We start from the raw sequence: 24819 nt of genomic DNA, 5'->3' as shown, positions 1-24819 counted from the left end.
TTAGGAACCAAAAAAAAAAAATCACAAAGTCACACTGTACAACAAACCTCACACGGAATTTTGGGGGGAAGACAGAAGTGGGAGGCTGCCTCCGCTCCAGTGAGAAACAGCAGAGAACTGAGCAGGAGACAGGCTTTGTATGTGGCTCCTTGGGGTGAGAGGGAGCTTTCCAGGGTGGCCTGGGACTTGTGCGATTGTGTGGCCTGACCGTGGGCTTTTGTTTCCCCTCTGTAGGGCAGAGCTTGGCTGCCTGCATTTTGAGGGGCTGGAAACAGCCATTAGAGTAGCCTGGGGGCTTGACATGGCCACTCCCACCTTGAGGGGCTTACACCAGGTCAGTAGTGCAGATCTCTAGCTTCTTAGTGTCATTTGGCTAGTGTGCAGTTAGTAAGCCTTCTGTTGGGTTCCACTTTGGTGGGAGTCCTCCAAACTGTAAATCGCCGCTTGGAAACTGCCATCTCCCTGTCCACGTCTCTGTGATCCAACTGTCACCTCCAGTGTCTTTCGTTGTCCTGCTTAGGAAGCAGGGTCATTTTCCTTTGAGGGTTGGCACCTAGTAGAAGCGTTTTAAATTGCTCACTGATGCTGAGATTTGAACTCAGCCTTTACTTTTTTTTGAGAGGACTTTACCTTGAGGTAAGACCTCTTTATGCTGCCATGTTCCAGGGAAGCACAGGGGTCTGAGAGGAACTGCTCTTCTCCACAGGGACATTAGGCACTGGATTGGAGGGGCCTCTGGTGTCCACTGGCCTACCCCTATCCCTCTACTCCCAAAGCACAGGATGCCCATTTACTCCCATTGTGTTTTCTTACATTTACTTCAGAGCCAGGAAGTCAGGCTTAGGAGATTTAGTTTTTGTCCTTTAATGAGTTCACCACCTAGTAAATATGTGTTATGGTTTTTGAAAATATGGCTTCTTGTGGATGGATTTTACATGTAAAGCAGTGGTTCTAAAATTTTAGTTTTGCCTTTTATTAACTTATTTGTGTTCATGTTGTGTGTGCACCAAGGGTGCATTGGCCTTTTGAGACAGGGCCTCTCACTGAACCTGGTGCCCACCCACTGGGTAGTTTGGTTAGCAATGAGCACTGAGGATCTGTCTGGAGCTACAGACATGTGCCAGGAGCCTTGTCCTCAGGCTGCACAGCTCACACTGCCCACTGAGCAGCTCCTGGCTCCTGGCTCCCTAGAGCAGCATTTAATTAAGCAGGTTGCTTACAGTGATACATGAGGAATACATTACCTTTGTTTTCTTGAGAGGTGAAGAGGAACCGGGAAGAAAATTCATTAGCTAGTAATGCTTCAAGTTCTTTCATACCTCAGTGAGGAGCCAGGCGTGCATATAAAGCATCAGGGTATCAGAAGCATTTCTCAGGCAAAGACTGTTGGTTAACACACCGACGGATGCTTCTGATTTCTCATCTTTAGAATACACAAAGGGCATTTCCAGAGATCTACAAGAATGACCCCCAACTAAGAACCTAAGCAGTAGTGGAGAGGCTACCTTAAATGCCCAAACGCCATCCTAGAGCCTTCATCCAATAGCTGATGGAAGCAGAAGCAGATACCTACAGCTAAACACTGAGCCAAACTCCTGGAATCCAGTTGCAGAGAGGGAGGAGTGGTGAGCAAAGGGGTCAAGACCAGGCTAGAGAAAACCACTGGAACAGGTGACATGAACAAGGGGGAGCTCAGGGACACCAGACTGATAGCTGGGAAACCAGCATAGGACTGATCCAGACCCCCTGAATATGGGTGTCAGTTAGGCCTGGACAGTTTGTGGGGCCTCTGGTAGTGGATCAGTATTTATCTCTAGTATACAAATGGACTTTGGGAGCCCGTTCCACATATAAGGATACTCTCTCAGCCTAGACACACAGCAAGGGCCTAGGCCCTGCTCCAAATGATGTGACAGACTTTGAAGATTCCCCCATGGAAGGCCTTACCCTTTCTATGGAGCAGAAGAAGGATGGGATGGGGGTCAGTGGCAGGGAGGGGAGGGAGAGGGAACTGGGATTGACATGTAAAACAAGATTGTTTCTAATTTTTTGGGAGGGGGTTTCAAGACAGGGTTTCTCTGTATTGCTTTGGAGGCTGTGATGGAACTTGCTCTGTAGACCAAACTGGCCTCGAACTCACACAGATCTGCCTGCCTCTGCCTCCCGAGTGCTGGGATTAAAGGCGCGTGCCACCAACGCCTGGCATGATTGTTTTTAATTTAAATTTTAAAAATATAGTAGAGAGAGAGGGGGGGGAGGGAAGGCCAATAAGAAGGCTAAGCCACTGGCCAAACAGTTTATGATTAAAAAAATAATAATAAGATAAAAGAATACACAAAGGAACTTCACATTCAAGATGTTTAAAAACAACTCAACCTTAAGGAGATGTAAAGCGTTATCAGCTGTACTTTTTGTCCACAATGAGTGTGTTACTGTCGAAGTGGAATGACTTTAGTAATGACACTATTCATGATAAAAGTCCAGATGTTAAGATCTGAGCTACAGCTGGATGACACATTTCCAGTGACTCAGAGAGGACTCCAGCATCCTGAGCAGGCTGTGCTCATCTCCTAGTCTGCCCTCCCCCTCGGTGGCTTGTGACTCTGCTGATAGAGGAGCCTGTCCCAAATGTCCCATCTGTTCCCTCTCTGAAGGCCTAAAGCATGCTCACCATTTCCTGTGCTGCTTGGCAGGCCGCCCGTCGCGAAGGGATGTCACCATTCTCTGCCTAGAGATGGCTCGGGACTCAGCAGACCTTGCTTCAGACTATCAATTTTGGCTGCAGAAGCTTTCTGTCTGGGAACAGTCCTCCACTAAGGAAACCCAGCAGGACACCTGTCTTCACCTGTCCAGGTTCCAGGAGTTCCTGAAGCAGATGTATGAGTTCTTGAAAGAGATGGTAAGTACCCTGTGACATTAGGGACTCCCCAAGCAAGAATGCTTCTTAGAGTTAGGGACTCGTGTGATTGACTTAACTGAACTTAGACAGATTATCGGTAGGTGCTGCAGACAAGAGCTGTTTTCATACCTTCTGAGACCACCTGGCCAAGAAAGCTCTTTATATGAATGAACTAATAATTAATCCATTCATTCTTGCAGTGTTTGGAATTGAGCCTAGGGCCTTCCACATGTTAGGCAAGCCTATCATAAAAATGTATCCTAAACCCAAGCAAGTTGTTTTTAAATTACGGGGCTTGGATTCTTCCTGTAGGTAGTAAATGTGGTTTGTCCTTGTGCTCTTCAGACTTTCCAGGGGTTATTGGGCTTTATGCCATTCCCTCAGCTCTGCTTTCAAGGAGGGACTGCTAAGAGGTACTAAGATCCTGTCTAGTGTTGATTCCTCACTATTAAGATAGTAAGATCTCTTCTAACAAATATCTTAAGAGATCCTTTCAAATAATTTTTTAGTATCTTATGCAGTTTGTTATTTTTATTCCAATTTATCTCCCTATTGACATAAATTGCTTATGTTTACTGTATTAGATATTTTTGTTTGTTTCTTTTTTGAGACAGAATTTCTCCGTGTAACCCTGACTGTCCTGGTACTCTCTATGTAGACCAGGCTGGCTTCAAACTCATAGAGATCCACCTGCCTCTGCCTCCTGAGTGCTGAGAGCCATGTTTTCATGTTATAAACATATTAGTGTTTCATGTTTTTTTATATTTTATTTTTAAATTTGAAAATGAAAGCAATTGTTAACATGTACTTTCATGTAATACTTTATTCATCCCGGAAGCAAATGAGAAATTAGAAGAACAAATTTCTATAGATTATTCTGTAGATGAGTTCTGTATGTTATTCTGTAGATAATGGGTTCATGTGTCCCTAGAAATGATAAGGAAAGGCCATGTGGAACAAGTGGTACTAATTTTGAAACTCTTTTTTTGTTTTAGTAAGACTTCTGTAACGTGACCTTAATGTGGTCTCACAAAGTCTAGGCCCAGCCCAGTCCTGGGACTATGGTTAGGAACTTTCTGTGACATCATGGGTTTGTAAGGGACACAAAGGTCCTTGTGCCCATAGCTCACTAGGGAAACCAGTACAGCATGCCTGTTTTCCAGCGTAGAGATCGAGAAGTGGATATTGTTAATGATCTGGTGAGCTTTTTGCTATCTGCGATGGTAGACCTCACCCACCTCTTACTGTAGAGACAGAGCTCACCCAAATCCCCCACCATGCTTATGCCAGACTCTCCCTCCCTGGGTCTCAGTTGACAGAGCCCATCCTCAGGGTTGACGTCACATGTGCTTCATGGCCTGCTGACCTCCATGCTGTCTCCATCAGAGACCACTAGACTCCAGACCCCTTAGCTACAGAACCCACCCTCGTGGTTACACGGAGTTTCCAAAGGGGTTTCTAAGTGGTCACACCTGAAGCTTTATTGTGCACCTGGAATGGGAACGGTTAGTTCCTGGAAACTTTTCCCCAAATGATACTATTTTAAATATGCTGACGTGAATAGCCCGGCATCAGACTCCCCAAATCTGATCCAGGCTGACAAAATCACTCCCTGCCTGGATACCGACAGAGTCCCCTTCATAGGGTGTTTTGGCTTCCCTGCACATGGGCTTGCATGGTCTTCTTCTGAATATTACGGGTGGTAGAAGAGTGGGAAACGACCTAGTTGGGCTCCAAAACTGCGCTCTTATTTCTAAGCTGCTTTCTGTCTGGAGGGTGGCTTTATCGTCTCAGGTTGTAGTATGATGTCATTTAGCATGTAACAGTCATGGCTGTAACACATGGAGACACGAGACTTAGTGCCTCAGGCACTTCCCTTCCTTTCCAGGTTGTAGAGTTCTTGTCCTGTTAAACCTTTGAAAAGCTGAGTGAGGGGTCTTTCTTATACTAAATTAAATTTACAGTTTGAAGAGGTAAGGTTACATGGATATTAATCACCAGTGTTCTGCAGTGTGTTGTGTTTAAGTGAAATAGTCCAACACTTGGGAGGCAGAGGCAGGCAGATCTCTGTGAGGTTTAGGCCAGCATGTGAGTTCCAGGACAGCCAGGGCTATGTAGGAGACTCCATCTCAAACAACAACAAAGAGAAAGTTTGGGTAAAATACAATAAATTTTCTGACAAAATTGAAATGACCTAATTGTGCCATGCTGAGCTTTTGGGGATGAAGTACAAGTTAAACTTTGATTTCTTACAGAGGGCTTCTCTCTGCTCTCTCCCTGTGCACTTTCTAAAATAGGATGCACAGGAGCACTCAGGCTCCCCGAGGAATTGTGTGGGTTTCGTAGCGTGTTTCAACTATCAAAACATGTGGTTGTTGTTTTTACAGGATTCTAACGCAATCCTGGAAAGGTTCCCCACGATTGGTCAACTGTTGGCAAAAGCTTGTTGGAATCCTCTCATCTCAGCATATGGTAAGAGTCTCAACACATAAACACCTAATGACAGTTTTACTCTCTGTACTTCTAGCAAATCACTGTAACCTTTTTTCATGTTTCCATGGGGCAGCTCACTACGTGTGTGCTTCTTCCTGTGCATCTGTGTGTTACAGGCAAGCAGACACACATGCACACACAGGCTCGTGCATGTGAACTTGTAGGAAAGCAAGGCTTCTTACAGTAGAGAAAGGAAGCACTTTATGATTAAACACCAGTTTCTGTCATCGCCTCATTTTAAATGCTCTACTTTTAAACTTGATGCTGATGATGGCTAGTTAATTGTTTCACAGACCCATGGTTTTTTTTTTTTTTACGAGACAGGGTCTCTCTGTATTGTTTTGGAGGCTGTTGGTCCAGCCCGGCCTCAAACTCACAGAGATCCGCCTGCCTCTGCCTCCTGAGTGCTGGGATTAAAGGCATGCACCACCACTGCCTGGCCACAGATCCATGTTAACTTACGCATTGTTGCTCACTTGTGAGGCCATTGTTGAGTGTTGGAGCCCTGATACGGCTTTGCCATTGTTAAAGAGTGGTGTGGTTTTATCCAAGGTTGAGGGAATTTGCAGATACTTTAGGGGGCAGTATTCCTTGACTTCCACCCACCCAACCTTGCTTTCAGTTTCATCTTCCCCAAGTATAGATAGCATTCTATGGCAGTGGTGCTGTTGCCAGCCGTCTGAGCGGCAGTGTGGGTCTGTGCTCTGCATCCCATTCCCTGTGCCTGTCAGACCTCCTGGAAATGGCCTTGCCGAGGCTGGGTTGGGGTCTGTCTTCCTATCCCCTGGCTTCTAGCATCTGCCTTTTAATAGTACTTCTTCCACTGCTGGAGGCCTGGGAGCAGTGTTACTTCTCTTTGTCATCCTCAAGCCTGGTAGAGGCTGCTGAAGAGCCTGTGCAGGACCCCACTGAAGGTCTTTTGCCTTGGATTGACAACATTAGTAGCAGATACAATGTTCTTTTCGCATTTTTTTAAAGGCAAAGACTAATTACACAGTAACATGACATGAGAACCAAAACAAAGATTCCATTTTCCTTTAGTGTTTGAAAGAATTGCACTTTTTTGCCTCTCCTAACCTACAATGTGTCACTGTGAGAGCTGTGAACTAGGTGGGAAAGGGAGCACTTCATGGGGTCCTTGAGCACATTTAGTCTACTCATTCCATTCCCACCTTTGTGTCCCTGCTCCTTCCTTTTCTTTGTCTTCCTCTTCCCACCAGTCAAGTTGTTGATTTAAAATGGAAAGCCCAGGGCTCGAGAGAGATGGCTCAGCCATTAGGGGCTAGGCTCACAACTAAAAATATAAAACAGAAAGCTAGTGAGCCAGTGCTGTATTTACCCTCCAAAGCCACGTGCGCACTTCTGAGTTTATATGCTGTGTAGCCAGGCTGGTTTCTGAGTATCTTTGACTTGAACTACACTTGTGAACATACCTGTGTGTATTTAAGTATAATACACAGACATGCACAATTTGCATAGACCGATGCACACATGTGCACAGTTAAGTACATCCCACGAAAGGCTTTTATTTATGGAGGCAGTTCAGAGTCACCGTGCTATTTTAAATATTTGCAGCTCAAACTGGTTTCCTAGCTCCTAGTGTGCTGTGACCAAGAGAGAAAGGAGAAGAAGCTGTTGAGTGGACTGCAGCTGAAAGTCACTTATATCATCTCTGCTCTTGCTGTTTCAGCACCCGTGTCACCTTTCGAACTACCCATAAGATCTCAGGTTTCTTACTTCACTGTCGTTCAGCTAGTTGAACACTTTCTGGAGAGGGTTGCTTTCTGTCTTACATTATCAAAATTTCATATGAGAAACAGTGAAAGTATACTTGGGGTGCTGAGGTGGGCAGCCTGGGTTGCATGTTAAGACCTTGTTGCACACACCACCACTATCAAGATAACCAAAGAAAAACAGACCCCAAATAACCCAGCAGCAAAAAAAGCAGAACCCACAGCTATAGGCAAAGTACCTATCTGCTTAATGGGAAGAGTCACTCGGTCGTGGCGAGAAGTCAGGACGAGAGGGAGGAGGAAGGGCCTGGAGATGAAGGGTGAAAGCGCCTTCCTCAGTGTCACTTCTCTGTGCACATACTGCCTCTCCTGTAACGTGAGGCAGATTCAGGCCCCTCCATCCTCACTGTGAACGTCTGTTCCTGTGACAGTAACCACAGCCTAGCCACTTAAAATAATCTCCATCATCTCAGAAAACTGCTGTTTCATGCCTCTAAACTGAGGATTAAAGTGTACAGAGTGCAGCCTTCATTTGGAATTTCAAGATACCAGAAAGTGAGCTAACTATTAGGCAGCAGATGCATGTTGGCACATTTCATTTTCCTTCCACTCATTTTCAGAATTCAAATTTGTGCCAAGATCTGCTGTTGAGTCCTGGTGGATCCTAGGCAGTTTCCTGTTACCAGTAAAGAGCAGTGGTATGGAATGCCCAGTTCCAGCCTTTGCCCTCTGGGGAAGAAGCTCCCGGATGCCATTCCCTGTATGGAGTGCTGGTGGCCCTCATGTAACCAGCAGAGGGTTATTTATGTCTGTGAGCCATCTAAGCAAAGTGAGCTTGTGTGCTCACTAGCCAGTGGTGTGGCTCAGTGCATCACTTCTGAGCAGAGACTGGGAGGATGTCCCTAGATCTTTCTTCCCTACTTATGAGAGAAAAATACACACTTGAACTTGGGTATAGAATTACTCTGCACCCTGGGAGCGGGAGCACCCCTCTTTTGATTCCTTGGAGTTTAAGCTCCATAAGCAACATTTTCCTCCCTTCCTTTTTGAAATTGCTTCCTTGTACGTCACATCCTCCTTTACTCCATAGTAAAGCATGTTGTTGGGATTTCTGTTGCTCGTGAATTAGTATTTACACCAGGTCAAACACAGCAGTCACATTTCTCTCAGGGGTATCAGTTCATCCTGAAGAATTAGTTGAAAGTTACCAGTCTGGAAGTTAACGTGTGTCAGGTAAAACTGTACCTCCTGCTTTATTTAAGCTCATAGGGAAAAATGAATGTTGCTCAGAATGACCCTGTTGTGTTTTTTCAGTTATTAGTTACTGTGAAAGCATAAGCTTAATGATTGTCACTGGAGGAAAAATAGGCCTAGAAATTAGGAAGGGATGGGTGCTCTCAGTGAATGTAGAGGAGATTTCCTGTAGTTTGTCCTGTCTTTGTGCCTTTGATAGCAAAGCCATTGGAAGCACTGTTAGCTGCAGGAGGCTAGAACGTGAACTCTGGGTGTCTTTGAGGATGCTGCAGGGGCTGGGTATGTCTACCTGCCCTCTTCCCATCACAGGATCTGCCTTGCTGTGTAGCTTGTATCCTAACAGCTTCAGTTTACAGCTTTAATTTTTGTTTACTACTTGTGCTGTAAGTTTCTACCTGGAACAGATTTGGCCACCAGAAACAGAAACAGATAGTAGTTACTGTGCTTTAAAAAGATTGAAATTACTGATGTTTGAAATGTGAAATTAGAAACATCTTGCAAAGCCCAGCACTTTCAGCTCTTTCCATCGTTCTTACTTGGCTTTAAAAACTGCTGCTGTTTCAGAAAGAGTTGACCACACAAGAGCTGGACAGTGAGCTGAACCCACAAGAAGAAAAGCCAATGCCGAGCTTGATGCTTTGAGGTTTTCTTACGGGTTTTTCCTATTTGATAAAATCTACTCATTTTAGTTTTATTTTCTGCAGATGAAAGCCAAAAATTTATAATATGGTGCTTATGTTGTCTGATGAACAAAGAACCACAGACCCCCGGAGAATCACAACTTAACTCCTGGATCCGGGTAAGAGAGTAAAGCTTCTTCTGCCTTGCTTTGACTTAAGTTGATTATTTGCCCTTTATTGGCTCAAATTTGTGATGTTTTAAGGCAGCAGTTCTCAACCTGTGGTTTGCTACCCCTTTGGGAGTCTCATATCAGATACTTACATTATGGTTCATAACAGTATCAAAATTAGTTGCGAAATATCAACAAAATAATTTTGTGGTTGGGTGTCACCACAACATGAGGGACTGTATTAAGGGGCTGCTGCATTAGGAAGGTTAAGAACCACGGCTCTACAGTGTTGAGGTTGGGAATCGCTGCTCTACAGTGTTGGGAACCATTTGCCCTATGGTGTTGAGGTTGGGAACCACTGCTCTGCAGTGTTGAGGTTGAGAACTGTTGTTCTACAGTGTTGAGGTTGGCAACTGCTGCTCATGTTATTGAGGTTGGGAACCTCTGCTCTACAGTGTTGAGGTTGAGAACCGCTGCTCTGCAGTGTTGAGGTTGAGAACCACTGCTCTACAGTGTTATTGAGGTTGGGAACCTCTGCTCTGCAGTGTTGAGGCTGAGAACCACTGCTCTACAGTGTTATTGAGGTTGGGAACCGCTGCTCTACAGTGTTGAGGTTGGGAACCTCTGCTCTGCAGTGTTGAGGTTGGGAACCACTGCTCTACAGTGTTGAGGTTGGGAACCTCTGCTCTGCAGTGTTGAGGTTGGGAACCTCTGCTCTACAGTGTTGAGGTTGGGAACCTCTGCTGTACAGTGTTGAGGTTGGGAACCTCTGCTCTACAGTGTTGAGGTTGAGAACCACTGCTCTACAGTGTTATTGAGGTTGGGAACCACTGCTCTACAGTGTTGAGGTTGAGAACCACTGCTGTACAGTGCTGAGGTTGGGAACCTCTGCTCTGCAGTGTTGAGGTTGGGAACCTCTGCTCTACGGTGTTGAGGTTGGGAACCGCTGCTCTACGGTGTTGGGGTTGAGAACCACTGCTCTACGGTGTTGAGGTTGGGAACCTCTGCTCTACAGTGTTGAGGTTGGGAACCGCTGCTCTACAGTGTTGAGGTTGGGAACCACTGCTCTACAGTGTTGAGGTTGGGAACCTCTGCTCTGCAGTGTTGAGGTTGGGAACCTCTGCTCTACAGTGTTGAGGTTGGGAACCGCTGCTCTACAGTGTTGAGGTTGGGAACCACTGCTCTACAGTGTTGAGGTTGGGAACCTCTGCTCTGCAGTGTTGAGGTTGAGAACCTCTGCTCTACAGTGTTGAGGTTGGGAACCTCTGCTCTACAGTGTTGAGGTTGGGAACCTCTGCTCTACAGTGTTGAGGTTGAGAACCACTGCCCTACAGTGTTATTGAGGTTGGGAACCTCTGCTCTACAGTGTTATTGAGGTTGGGAACCTCTGCTCTACAGTGTTGAGGTTGGGAACCTCTGCTGTACAGTGTTGAGGTTGGGAACCTCTGCTGTACAGTGTTGAGGTTGGGAACCTCTGCTCTACGGTGTTGAGGTTGAGAACCACTGCTCTACAGTGTTGTTGAGGTTGAGAACCACTGCTGTACAGTGTTGAGGTTGGGAACCTCTGCTCTACGGTGTTGAGGTTGGGAACCGCTGCTCTACGGTGTTGAGGTTGGGAACCGCTGCTCTACGGTGTTGGGGTTGAGAACCACTGCTCTACAGTGTTGAGGTTGGGAACCTCTGCTCTGCAGTGTTGAGGTTGGGAACCTCTGCTCTGCAGTGTTGAGGTTGGGAACCTCTGCTCTACAGTGTTGAGGTTGGGAACCGCTGCTCTACAGTGTTGAGGTTGGGAACCACTGCTCTACAGTGTTGAGGTTGGGAACCTCTGCTCTGCAGTGTTGAGGTTGAGAACCTCTGCTCTACAGTGTTGAGGTTGGGAACCGCTGCTCTACAGTGTTGAGGTTGGGAACCTCTGCTCTACAGTGTTGAGGTTGGGAACCTCTGCTCTGCAGTGTTGAGGTTGGGAACCTCTGCTCTACAGTGTTGAGGTTGGGAACCTCTGCTCTGCAGTGTTATTGAGGTTGGGAACCTCTGCTCTACAGTGTTGAGGTTGAGAACCACTGCTCTACAGTGTTATTGAGGTTGGGAACCTCTGCTCTGCAGTGTTGAGGCTGAGAATCACTGCTCTACAGTGTTATTGAGGTTGGGAACCTCTGCTCTGCAGTGTTGAGGTTGGGAACCTCTGCTCTACAGTGTTGAGGTTGAGAACCACTGCTCTACAGTGTTGAGGTTGGGAACCACTGCTCTACAGTGTTGAGGCTGAGAATCACTGCTCTACAGTGTTGAGGTTGGGAACCTCTGCTCTGCAGTGTTGAGGTTGAGAACCTCTGCTCTACAGTGTTGAGGTTGGGAACCTCTGCTCTACAGTGTTATTGAGGTTGGGAACCTCTGCTCTACAGTGTTGAGGTTGGGAACCTCTGCTCTGCAGTGTTGAGGTTGGGAACCTCTGCTCTACAGTGTTATTGAGGTTGGGAACCTCTGCTCTACAGTGTTATTGAGGTTGGGAACCACTGCTCTACAGTGTTGAGGTTGGGAACCTCTGCTCTGCAGTGTTGAGGTTGGGAACCTCTGCTCTACAGTGTTGAGGTTGGGAACCTCTGCTCTGCAGTGTTATTGAGGTTGGGAACCTCTGCTCTACAGTGTTGAGGTTGAGAACCACTGCTCTACAGTGTTATTGAGGTTGGGAACCTCTGCTCTGCAGTGTTGAGGCTGAGAATCACTGCTCTACAGTGTTATTGAGGTTGGGAACCTCTGCTCTGCAGTGTTGAGGTTGGGAACCTCTGCTCTGCAGTGTTGAGGCTGAGAATCACTGCTCTACAGTGTTATTGAGGTTGGGAACCTCTGCTCTGCAGTGTTGAGGTTGGGAACCTCTGCTCTGCAGTGTTGAGGCTGAGAATCACTGCTCTACAGTGTTATTGAGGTTGGGAACCTCTGCTCTGCAGTGTTGAGGTTGGGAACTGCTGCTCTACAGTGTTGCCTTTCACTGTTAGGTGTTTGCTGAGTGTTACCTATTCAGGAGATTTTAACTCCCTTGGTTATAAATTCCCCCAGCACTGCTCCTACTGAACCTCCCACTGCTGATACCACTTCATGCTGAGTAGCTTCGAAAAATACTTTTAATGGTTAAAGAATATACTGGGTTTTCTTCCAACTATTGCTGCAGAAAGCACTATTCTCCCTGCGATCTTAGTTTAAATCCTAACATATTTTTTCTTCAAGAATGGCTCTGCTTCTCAGAGTCTCTTCTGTGGTAAGCATGAGTACCTATGGAGCCAGGCTGTTCTTGTGTCCCAGAGTTCATGCCTTGGACACTGCTGCTCATGCTTTCAAAGTCATAATCATGGCAACTGTGCAGAGAGTTGATGGCTTCCTGTTTTTTTCCTATATCTGTTTCCTCTGGAATGGCAGGTACAAGTTGGAGAACCTGATCTGGCTGACTGCTTTTGGTCCTTTCTGTTTCCTCCAGCAGGTGCCATGGCCTGTGAACCTGCTGATACAATGACACCAGACTATGGTGAATGTGTTCCCAAATTGACCATTTAGGGCTATGAACTAGCTCTGGCAGATTGGCACATAGGGTTTGGTCCGTGGATGGCTAGTGATGCCACCACCATCACTACTTTTTATATGTCCTTTATTTTAAACTAAATTAGTAACAGATGATAGATACAGTATTGTGGTTTTTTTTATGGAATTCTGTTTCTGTAGCTCCAAATTGTGTTGGATTTTTTTTTTCTTCATGTATGTTGCTGCTGCCCCAACAGGCCGAATCACACACTCACTGCCCAGTAGGAATTAGATATTCGGGTTATAGTGATGTGCTTGGGATAGCCTGTTGTGTGTTTTCGGTTTGTTTTATGGTTGTGTTGACTTTCATTTAAATAGAATTTTGAGTTAACTTAGATCACAGAATATTGACCCCTTTTTGCCCTCATTCCTCTCCTTAACCTCCCCCCGGCCCCCTTTGTGTTCTCAGCTGAAGTGAAAGGAGTTTTTATGTTTACATATTACAGATATATTTTGCCAAGATTAGGTTTACTGGATTTGGCCTGAAATGACCAGGTCAAGTTCCTTGGTACACTTATGAATGTCCTGAAAAAGTAAGTTGAAATATTAGTCTATGGTGGTGTTAGACCCTAAGCTAACCTGTAAGCCCCACATGCCCAAGGACTAAGTAACATTCTAGGATTCTGGGAATTGTAGTTCTTGGAAAATAACAGCAAAGCCTCATGGGAAAGTTCTGGTGGCCTGTGAGTTTTGTCCATATAAACCTGACAACACGTGCCTTGGGGGCCACTCACCTGGAAAGTTCCCAGGTGATGGGCCTGACCAAATTCCATCTTGGCCAATATTTAACATTTTAATAAAAACTTGCTTTAATTTGGCCAAAGTGGTGGATCTGTTTTTTTGTTTTTGTTTTTGTTTTTCCTGGAGAATTTGAGGATTAACAGCGGGAAGCGTTTCCTAGTATGGAGCCATTGTTGAAGGGTGTGGGTATTTGTGGCGCACAGGTGCTACATCTCTTTTGAAGTTCAGTGGCTTCCAGACTGCATTTAACTTTCTGGAGGAAGCTTCCCAACCCCACTCCCCACCCCCCAAAGCAAGGCATTGTGAGTTGGTGACTGTTACTGGCTTGCGCCTCCAAACAGAGATTTTTGTACAATGTCTTTGTTTGACTGTTGCTCCTACCAGATCTAGTTCTGTTTAATACTGACACTGTTGGAGTTTTATAAATGAACTGATGAGTCAATTTTCTTCTTCCATTGACTTGTTGATATTTACTGGAATTTACTGATTCTGATTTTTGCCTTTTACACATAAGTTGCTATGAGCATCCTTTGACATTTCCGTGTAGTCATATCATTTATTTAACCTTTGATAAACTTTGAGGACTAAAATTGCTGCGCTGTGCAGTGGCATATGCAAGTAGCCGCCAAATGGCGTGCAGTCTCACCAGTAATCTATGGGGACTGTGGTAGCTCTGTCTGTTCCCCGGTACCTAGTGCCGTCAGTCTGTCTGTATGTTAGTCACTCTTACGCTCATTTGGCCTCCTCTTGACCATTTGATATGAGTTTTCCTGATAATTTGACGTTGAGCTCTCTGTTCATAATCTTCTGTCTTTTGTAAGTGTGTTTGCAAGGGTTTAATCCACTTAAAAACATCAGCTTAACAAGGCACAGGAGTGCTTTTTATACTTCATGTACAGCTGCTTGGCCACGTCCATGTTCAGAACAAATCCTGGTTAGTGGTCTTCTTTTTCCTTATGTTTGTGATGACTGGGGAGTGCCTAAGGTAAGCCGCAAGTGGAGGTTCACATTCCGCCTATGTGTCAGACCACCTTGCATCTGGACTGTGGTGAGCAGTGGTGGGCAGGACCACACCTTGACTAGGACTGCTTAGTTTTGCATCTATTTAAACATAAACCCTAGGTCAGGACCTAGAAGATAGACTTGTGTAACTGGAGGTTTCTCTCCTGCTCACCAGTTCCCGAATAACCACTGTTAGGCTTAATAATAATTACAAACTGTCTGACCTGTCAGCTCAGACTTATTATTAGCTAGCTCTTATAACTTAAGCCAACCCATTTCCTTTATTCTATTTTCTATCACAAAGCTCACATCTTGTTTCCCTGGCGGCTGCTGCCGTCTCTCCAACCCCACCTTCTTTCTCCCTGTATCTTTGTTTGAATTTCCGGCCTGGCTCTGTCATGCCAGGCTATTGGCCAGATCAGCTTCTTTATTAACCAATGGTAATAAGACATATTCACACATACATAAGGGCATCCCACATCAGATTTGCTAGAGACTGGGGTGTCAATGTGGCCACCCAGAATCAGTCTTCCTGGGTGACTCACTATGTTGTGTTTAGTCAGCATATTGAAATATGTGGTCAAGGCCCTGCCTGTCAGGACTGCCAGGGTCACGGCTTTGACTTAACACCCCATTAACATTTTTTTTAGCACTTTAATCAGCTTCAGAGTATTTTTTGTTTTAGATACAGTATCTCCTGAAGTAATACATGTTCAAGGTCTTTGATGCCATTTCTGGCTTGTTCTTTCTGCTTCTGGATCCTACTTTATGGCTAGACAAATGTGCTACTGTTTACCAGTGACAAGCTGTTGTGATTGTTACCCAGGAAGGATCTGACAATGTTGTTTTCTTTTAGAGGGTTGGTGATATTATCTTGGCATGCATTTATGTTTTATAGGTAGGTGTGTGTGTGTGTGTGTGTGTGTGTGTGTGTGTGTGTGTGTGTTGGGGGGGTGCTCTGCAACCACCAAGGCCAACAGAGTAACGATCTGCATGAGATAAAAAGACAGTTCAGATTAACACAAGTCAGTAACTGGTATTGGTTCAAACTTTGAGAGTCTGACACCAGGTAGTGTATTTTAGACATATTTAAGCACAGCACAACTTTTCCTGGTGATAATTAACTCAGCCCTCTGTACACAATAAAGTTTAAGACATGACTGCATAGAAACTCCTTGTAAAGTACATGTGACATCTTCCTTAAAGATGGGTTTGACAGATTGACTACATGTGCCATCTTCTGTAAAGATAGGTCCTGTATATTGACTGAGGATAACAAGATCATGATAAGGGTCTAGGGATGGTCTTGTGTGGTCTTGGTCATACAGGTAGCTCAAAGGTTACCAGGCTACTGATAACCTTCACTCCCAGCCTTCTGGGTGGAAAAATAGGTCAGACATCTCTCTCTTTTAAGAGAAAATCCTGTTTCTTTAACATTCCTGTTTCCCTGTTGCTTATCTGTGGGCACAAGAACCTCTGTTTCCTCTACAGATTGGGTTCACCCTTTCCAGACCTGTGTTGACTTTTCTCTGAAGATAATTTTCCCCTCCTACTAGAATGCATTTCTTTCTCCTGGCCTCCTTGTTTCCTGAAGGTGAAGTTCTTGTGTGAGCTCTGTACCATAACACAATCCCTTCCAAGCCATCATTATCTGCCCTTGTAGAGTGATCACCCTGCTCAGGCACAGATTATCACTTGAAGATAAATCTATCTACCATATTGACTCTCTAACTTTTTCTTCTACCCAGCTCCTTGTGTCCTCAAAATTCCAGTTGTTTGGCTTAGCAAACTGCAGTTTTGATCTGTGTGACTTAGTGAGATTCTGTGCTCTGTTTGCGTGACTTTCCCTTGCTCTCTGGTTCTTGGAGCCCTTCCAGGCAGAAATCCATTCAGCCGTAAGACTGAGAGATCATTGTCTGGTACTACCTGCTGCTCAGGTCTTAACACCCCCACCCCCTACTTTGCTAGGTTTGGAAGTAAAAAAAAATTTTTTTTGAAAACTTTTCAACAAATTAGTAAGACTTGAAGACATTTCCAAGTTGGTTTTAGAGGTTAGTGTAGAAATATTAATGAGCTACTTGGCCTCAGTAAAAACAGCTACAGGTTATGAATCCCTGCTGTAAACCTGTCCTCCCGGTAAGCAGATCAAAGAAGCTTACAGCATGTATGAACTATCAGAAATATGGTGTCATATTTGGCATTTGTGAAGATTTTTAACTAAAAGGAATGTTGGCTACCTAGATCAGATCTGTAGAGTCTACCCTCTGAGACAGGGCTTGGGGATGCCTTGCATAAATACTGAGCCATTCAAAATGCCTTGGTCCAAACTCTCTCCTCGCCTCCAAGAGTTTCTCTTTGTAGCCTTGGCTGTCCTGGAACTCACTTTGTTGACCAGGCTGGCCTCAAACTCAGAGACCCGCCTGCCTCTGCCTCACGAAGGCTGGGATTAAAGGTGTGCACCACCACATCTGGCTTCATTCAAGTCTTAGTCTGCTATGTTACCTTTTTCAAATTACATACTTTTCAGAATTGTGATCTTCCATCTTTAGTAGAAAATAATTTCACTTCATCCTAGTGCAGTTAGAAAGATAAGTGATTAGAACTGTACCGTGGGCGTTTGAGTGCTTACAAGTGACTCTGCACATGGTGGGAGTAAGTCTTCACTGTGCCATTGTTGTGGTGTGATAATGGTAGGATTGATAGCACAGGTTAGGGTCCAAAAGAAACTAATCCATTTTCATTCCTTGCATTTTTGGATTAAAGTTTGTTTTTCAGTTTGTAAAATAACAATGTCAGTCTGCTTTCAATGCTAGGAAGACATCGTTAGTAATATGCTCTGTGCCTCCCTCGCTACTGCATTCTCCATTTAAGCTAAGTGTTTTCTTCATTGTTGTTTTGTTTTAAAAGCTGTTTGATATATGCTAGCTTACAGAGTAGCAGGTTTTATTATGTCTCATGCGTATATGTGATGTGTGTGCTTGCATTTGCCTATGTTGTCTGACTCTTTTAAAGATAGTTTTACTACAAATTGGTTTTATAATAAACAACATATAGTATATTTTTTATATTTTAAAGATTCTATGTAGGCTGCCATTTGAAGATCATAACTTTAGAATTCACCACAATCCTATATATTTGCTGTAAGGACAGGGAAAGGCAACTCTTGGAGAAGCAGCACCCTTGCTTCCTGAGTGCCTGTTTCTCTTAACCCCAGTGCTTAAAGTGTATGTTAAAAACACCCTTCGATGAAGTCCAAATCTGCTTCATTAAGAAATCAAGTATATTGATTCAGGTGTAGTGACACCTGCCTTTAATCCCAGAACTTGGGAGACAGAAGCTGGTGGATCTCTTTGAGTTCACAGATAGCTTGGTCTATGTAGTGAGTTCCAGGACAGCCAGGACTAGCTACATAGTGAGACCCTTCTTGAAAAACAAACCAAACCAAAACAAATACATAGAAAAAAAATCAAATAAGTAAATTTAAAATCCCTGTGGCTACGATGGTACATCTGCTGCATCTTGTCTAACTTGCTGTCCATTGACTCTGAGACCTAGGCGGTGCTGTATCATCTTCTTGTGTAACATGTTTCATGTGTCTCATTTCCAGGTTTTGTTTTGCATCCACATAGCTCTGAGTATGTTGGGACATGTGTCCTGGGGCTTTGAGTACTTGAATCAGAACCACGGTTAAGAGGTGACTGATGTAGGGAAGCAGATGGGTTAGAGATTTGTTTAGAAACAATGACTAGTAGGGGGCAGGTTGGGGCAGGACAAGGAAAAGGGTAATTCCTAGGTATTTAACTTGAGGTTTTATTTACAGAAATAGGGGCATTCCCAATGAGCAGACTGGCTTAATTTTATTGCCTTGTAATTCATACTCAGCTTATAAAATCAGGCTTCAGTTTTTAGACCAGTTTTAGGTTTGCAGAAAAAGTGAGTAGAAGATATGAAGGTTTTCTGTGCTCTTCTGTCCTGCCTTTACAGTCTCTGCTAGAGTCAGATATGCTCAGCAGAGTGGCATGCCAGTTACAGTGGATGAACCAGCATTGTCGTGTCATTACCCAGATGCCATGGTTTACAAAGAAGTTCACACTGGCTGCTCCATAGGCTGAAAAATGGCTGACATGTACTGGCTGGTTTTGTGTGTCAACTTGACACAAACTAGAGTCATCAGAGAAGAAGGAGTCTCAGTTGAGGAAATGCCTCCATGAGATCTAGCTGTATGGCATTTTCTCATTTAATGATCAATGAGGAAGGGCCTGGCCCATGGTACCATCCCTCAGCTGGGTTCTGTAAGAAAGCAGGCTGAGCAAGCCAGGGGAACCAAGCCAGTAAACAGTTGCCCTCCATGGCCTCTGCATCAGCTTTTGTCTCCAGGTTTCTGCCCTGCTTGAGTTCCTGTTCTAACGTCCTCCAATGATGGACTGTGATTTGGAAGTGTAAGCCAAATAAGTCCTTTCTTCCCAACTTCCTTTTAGGTCATGATGTTTTGCAACAGCATTGGAAAGTCTAAATAAGACATATGTGTATATCATGCATGCCTGACAAGTTCCTTGAGCTGATCCCTTCCTCCACTCCCAGGCCAAGAATTAGAATCACTTGGTTATTTCCGTTAGCATGCATCAAAGTGTCTCCATGTCTTCACGACTCGTTCTGCTTATTATCTTCCTGCTTGGATATATTGTTTATATGCTTTCCTACTAAAGATTACCTTGGTTGCTTCCAAGTTTGATGGTTAAAGTAGCCGTACGTGTCTTATGTAGAGGTCTATGTGGAACTTTCCACTGTCTGTCTAAGGTCCCCTTCTACCTTCACATTCTCCCTTATAGCAAGCAAGTGCCCATGCCCGTGTCTTCAGTATTCTAAGTAAGGCCTTTCCAATGGGCACCCCATCACAGCCCTGTGTTTGATCAGTATTTTCCTGATTATGCATGATGGGGAACATCTTTCACCTTCTAACATTGTGTTTATCTTCATCTGTGAAGTTCATTAAAAAAGTTTGTTTATTTCTAGCAAGCTGTTTGCTTTCTTTCTGTTATGCGTGTTTGGAGGCATGTATGTGCTGGTGACTGTGCACTTGTGTGCATGTGTATAGAAGCCCGAGGTCTGGAGTCTCCCGTGATCACTCTACCCTATTTGTTGAGTCAGGGTCTCTTTGTTGAACCCAGAGCTTTCTTATGTGTCTAGTTTAGCTAATCAGCTTCCTCTGTGGTCTTGTGGTTTACCACATACACCAGGCGTACACGTGTGCTTTGAGGATCTGGACTCTGACTGGCACTGTATACTTTGAACTGTCTCTCCAGCCCCCTGGGTTGTTTTTATTGTTGAATTCAAGAGTCCAGTGTATATATACTCTGGAAAACTGCATATATTATCTCTTCTGTAAATATTTTCTAGTTTGGGGCTATTCCCATTTACTTATTATGCCCTTGACAGAGCAGAGAAATTTAGCTTTAATGACTTTTATTATATCAGCTCTTTAATGATTAGTATCTAAAAGTCATTACTAAGCCAGGGCTTAGAATTTTCCCTTAGGTTCTCATGTAAGTTTTTAATAGTGTTTTGTTTTGTTTTGTTTTTATTTAGGTCTGGTACTCATTTAGAGTTAGTTTTTGTGAAGTGTGTAGGTCTGTGTTTAGATGCCTTTTTTAAACATGTGAATGATGGGAGGAACACACCGGCTCCATGTGCTCTGACTGGCGACTGGGTGCATGACAGTGTCGTGTGCTTGTTTGTTGGGTGCTGCTTTGGGTTTGGATTTGTGAGTGATGGTGCTTGGCAGAGCTGTAGGCTCCTTTATGATGAGTGTCCTGAGATCCAGACTTTCGTGTGTCATCATCCAGTTCTGGGTTGTGCTGGTGGAAATGCTAGTTAGCTAAGTTTTGGTAGGTTTTCTGTTGTTTAATTCCTTTGTCTATTCTGAGTAATTGAATGCAACGATGAGAGGTAAAAGGCCATGACTGCTCTTCACAGCACAGTGGGAAATAAACAGCAAATAACCACAGACTTAGTGGTCTAAATAACATGACAGCCTTTTTTAAAACTTGAAGTTCTGAAAGTCTAAAGTGAGGTAAAATCTGTAGTCAGCAGAACTGTGTTCTGTCCAGATGCTGCATTCTGTCTAGAATCTGCCTCCTCTTCCCCGCCACTAGAGGCTACCTGGATGCCTTGGCTTGCTGCCCTGTTCTTTGTCTTAAAGCCATCAGATGCTCAGGCTGCTGCTACCACTTGCCTCTTCCACCCTTAAGGACTTTTTTCCTGTTGAACCCACCTGGATATTCCTGGATATTCAGAACATACTCCGTGTTATAAAGATTTGCAGATAGAAATTGCACCTGTGGCTTGAAGTTCCTTGTGCCAAGCAGACTGGATATTGTACATGGGGGAAGGGTAGCACCAGCCCCCGAGATAACCTCTGATCTCCACTCGTGTGCTTGACAGTCATGTGCACACACATACACACAAACAAATGAGTCACGTGTGTATAGACACACTATGAGTGTATATATATATGACACACAAATACATGTTTATATATATACATAAACAAGTTAAACAAACAAGTAAATGTACATGCACATACATCCCTAAAAGTGTTACAGATTTTGTTTGTGTTAAAATTCATACCGAGTCCAGTACATGAATAAGGTGTCTAAAAGCTGGCCAGTGGGTTGAGGCTCTGTGATGTTAAGGGGGCGTGGTGTGCATGCCAGTGTGTCTTACGCATATTGAGGTGTGCATCACAGGGTCCTAAACATCATTCGCAGTTCCCAGGCAGACAGTACACTTCATGCGGGGCTTGAGACCTTTGGCTCTGGTGGTGACACTGTGACAATCACAGCAAGGGCGGAGTCAGCGAGTTAGCAGGTCTTTTGGAGGCCAACAAGATTCTGAGTTGTTTTTCCGAGTCTGGGTCTTGTGGTGCGAGGGTGTTCATGGCCTTTGGGGTATGTTTAGAAGAGAAGGACTCTCACTGCTTGCTTAACCTCAGCTATAGTCTTTGACAGGAGGCTCATCTGCCCCAAGACAGAAGGCTCTCCCAGCACAGTCACAGATAGACACAAGTCTTGTTTGTTTTGATTTAATGATTTTCAAAAAGATCTTTTAAAAGTTTACATATGATGGCTCAGTGGTTAAGAGCACTGACTGCTCTTCCAAAGGTTCTGAGGTAAATTCCCAGCAACCACATGGTGGGCTCACAACCATCTGTAATGAGACCTGGTGCCCTCTTCTGGCCTGCAGGTATACATGCAGGCAGAACACTGTATACACAATAAGTAAATAAATCTTTTTTTTTTAAGTTTACATGTCTTATTACTTAAAAGGGAATTTATTTAAAGACTCTGGTCAGCTGTTCTGACAGCTCCCTCATATGCCCCTCCCAACACAGGTTTTCACGTGGCCTGGTGTAGATGCAGGATTGGGACTTCCCTGTTTGGGTCTGAGTTGAAATTGTCATCAAAACAATACCCATACCCGCCATGGTGCTGTTGGTCTTCTAGAGAAGACCTGCTCATGGTGACCAGAGCTAGGTACACATTCTCCTTCAGTACCTGTCCCGAAGCTCTGGGGGCGGGGGGGGGGGGGCAGCTACATTCCATTACCTGGGCTGATGGGCTTGAAAAGTATCCTTTTTAAAGCCGTGTTACTGTTGCAGTAAAGGAAATCAGACAAAACAGGAGCCAGACTTCTCATAGAAGACAAGTTAGAAGGTGAACCAGGTACGTAGGATTTCCTAGCTGCCCGCCCTTCGATGTCTCTCCAGTGTGCTCTGTCACTGGTCACAGAAAGGCGAATATTCGCTTCGTACATGTTTAACCTCTATCTTAGCTGCTTGTTAAGGGGTTGGGCTGGCTAACTTGGGTTGTGTAATCTTCTTACAGGGACCCAAAGGGACTTTACAGTGACCCACCTGTTTTCATTACAGCAGTAGATGCATGTAAAATTAAACCACTTTTGTGAAAGTCAAAATGTAGTATTAAAAGTATCCAGTTTTTGAGATTTGTGCACATTAAAAATAACTTGCTATTCCTGTTCCCTTTTTTTTTTTTTTTTTTTTTTTTTGGTTAGCCTGTGTAGGGAACTTGCCACAACACATGCAACAGATTATAAAGGACTGAAAATTTAATGACTACAGCATGGCGCAGACCATGCTGGCAGACGCTGGAGCACAGCGCTCTTTCATCATCATCCTGTGGGTGGTCATGGCTGTAGACCTGCAGACGGCTCACCAGGCCCAGTTCCTGGAGAGGGCCCGTGAGAAGCGAGCACAAATGACCGCTGCTCATGGACCTCTCAGGCCTTCTTTGTCTGCCGAACCCTGACAACTCCCCCACTTCTTCTTCTAGAGGCTTCTCCTTCAGATGTTTGCTTTTTAGATCGTTTGCTTTTACCCGGCTGAACCTTCTGAGATGTTTTTGTTTCTGCTTTAAAATAAAATTTCTCAGCACAAAATGCAGTTGACCTTGTGGTCATTAGGAGTTGGCAACTCCTTAGTCTCAGCAAATTGAATTTAACACATTTACTTATTTCTTAAAAAACAAAACAAACAAAACTTTAAACTGATCTCTTGTTCCCTCTAATGCTTGTCTGAAGCATCTGGAAGAATGCTTCTTCCTTGTTTAAAACTGTCATCGTTGCTGCCTACTTTGTTCTTGAGTAATCTGTTTTATTTTTGTTGTTGGTTTTTGAGGCAGGCTGGCCTGGGATTCACCATGCCATCATTACACATTGTTGAATAAGGTAAAGGGAAGGTATAGAAACAGAGTGTCTTGCAAGATTATGTATCATTAAGTATAATCCCTAATAAAATCACTTCAAACTGTACTTCTATAAACTGATAAAGATGGATGCATTCTCTGTAATTATAACAACATTGTCAGAACCAGCAGAAAGAGAAACAATTATCATATTCATGTTTTGGAATGAATCAGTTCCCATACAAAGCCTAGTCCCATTAGATGGGTTTGGGGAGAGTTTTATTCTTGACCAGGAACAAACCTCAAATGCTTTGGTGAATCCCATCGAAAATAACCCTCCCAGAGCTAATGTTCTGTTGCCATTGGTTGAGCTTGGCTCCAAGCGACTTCCCTGAAGGTGCCTTGAGCTACTCTGGGTCCTACCACGTGCTGCTTGTTAATCATGCCCAGAGCAAGGGTTCAGCACTTTGCACCTCCAGGTTGCCAGTCTAGTGTCCCCTGCCTGTGCTTGCTCCCGGGTCTCAGATTTGCCTTAAGACACCGGGGTCCACACTGCTGAAAATGTGTCTGAAAGACCCCTAGAGCCTCAGGTTAGGCTCCTTCCTTGTGTGTGGCCCCGGAATGTTCTGCTCGAGGCCCTGGGAAAGACAGCACTCACAGACAGTCTTAGACCGCTTCCGGCCTGCCAGGGTCTAGTTAGCTTGACTATGTCCTCCTGCAGAGATCCAGGGCTCTACACAGCCAGAGCCCCATTTATAAGAAGGGCCCTAGCCACAGGGAGGCTTTTCTAGATAGGCTTTTCTAGAAATTGAAGCACTGGATGTTTTACGTGAGTGTAGATTCCCGTTTCGGTAACCACTTTCTGTTCCTGACCAGAGTCTGTGAAGAATGCATTAGCTTGTGGTCAGCCATGCCACCCTGTCTCTGGTGATGTTTGCAGTTCATATCTGCTCCAGGTGAGAGTACTCACCCTGCGCTTTTTACCCTTTTTACCGTGGCTGAGGGCTTCTTTATATTCACCACCGCCTGATGTGCATTGCAGACACGGAGGCCTTTGCAAACCCAAAGCTAAAAAAAAAACACAATTGCTATTATTTATGCTCTACCTGCTGCTGTGGCGATCAGATCACCTTCTGTCAGCAGAGTGAGTTTGTAAAACATAGAGAGAGTTAGCCCGCAGGGGGGTGCTGTCCATTGCTATCTGTACCCTTCATATGTGCATGTCTTTTTGTAAAGGAAGACTGTCCAGCAGAGCTGTCAGTGTCCTGTAAATGTAGTGGAGGACCACGGACTTCATAGTCACTGCCTTGCTGTTTTCAGCAGCACCTGGCTGGAATCGTGGCTTCTGCATTTTATATGGCTGTTGACAAGCACTGTCGCTTGCTGTCTTTCCTATGGTCTGCCATGTAAGGTAGGATGTGGTTTTTGTAAGTACCTCAGGAGCTCACTTGTTGACAGCTTGGTCCTTAGTGCAGCTAAGTTGGGAGGAGCCTTAAAGAGTTGTAAAGAGCTTCTGGCACCTCAAATGACCTAAGTTAGTCTGCAGCCTGCCAGTCTGGCTGCCTGTCCCTGTCACACATACCTCTGACACGAAGCAATCACACAATCCCTCTCTCCTTGGGCAGTCCAGGCTGTCCTTAA

At 44.6% G+C, this 24819-nt stretch overlaps 1 protein-coding gene across 5 annotated transcripts in view; it reads left to right on the top strand.

Annotated features, from left to right (window-relative positions):
• Positions 1-24819, top strand: part of Fancc (FA complementation group C) — a 133193-nt gene that overhangs the window by 39087 nt on the left and 69287 nt on the right. For all 5 annotated transcript variants that reach the window (XM_040756133.1, XM_021232007.2, XM_040756131.1 and 2 more), the window contains 3 exons: positions 2694-2899; positions 5287-5371; positions 9084-9178. In XM_040756133.1, the coding sequence (XP_040612067.1) occupies positions 2694-2899; positions 5287-5371; positions 9084-9178 (386 nt within the window). The remainder of the gene's footprint in view (positions 1-2693; positions 2900-5286; positions 5372-9083; positions 9179-24819) is intronic.

This window comes from Mesocricetus auratus, unplaced genomic scaffold (genome assembly GCF_017639785.1).
Source record: "Mesocricetus auratus isolate SY011 unplaced genomic scaffold, BCM_Maur_2.0 Super-Scaffold_100013, whole genome shotgun sequence".
In the NCBI taxonomy this organism is placed as follows: domain Eukaryota; kingdom Metazoa; phylum Chordata; class Mammalia; order Rodentia; family Cricetidae; genus Mesocricetus; species Mesocricetus auratus.
This window is presented reverse-complemented; position numbering and strand designations above follow the sequence as displayed.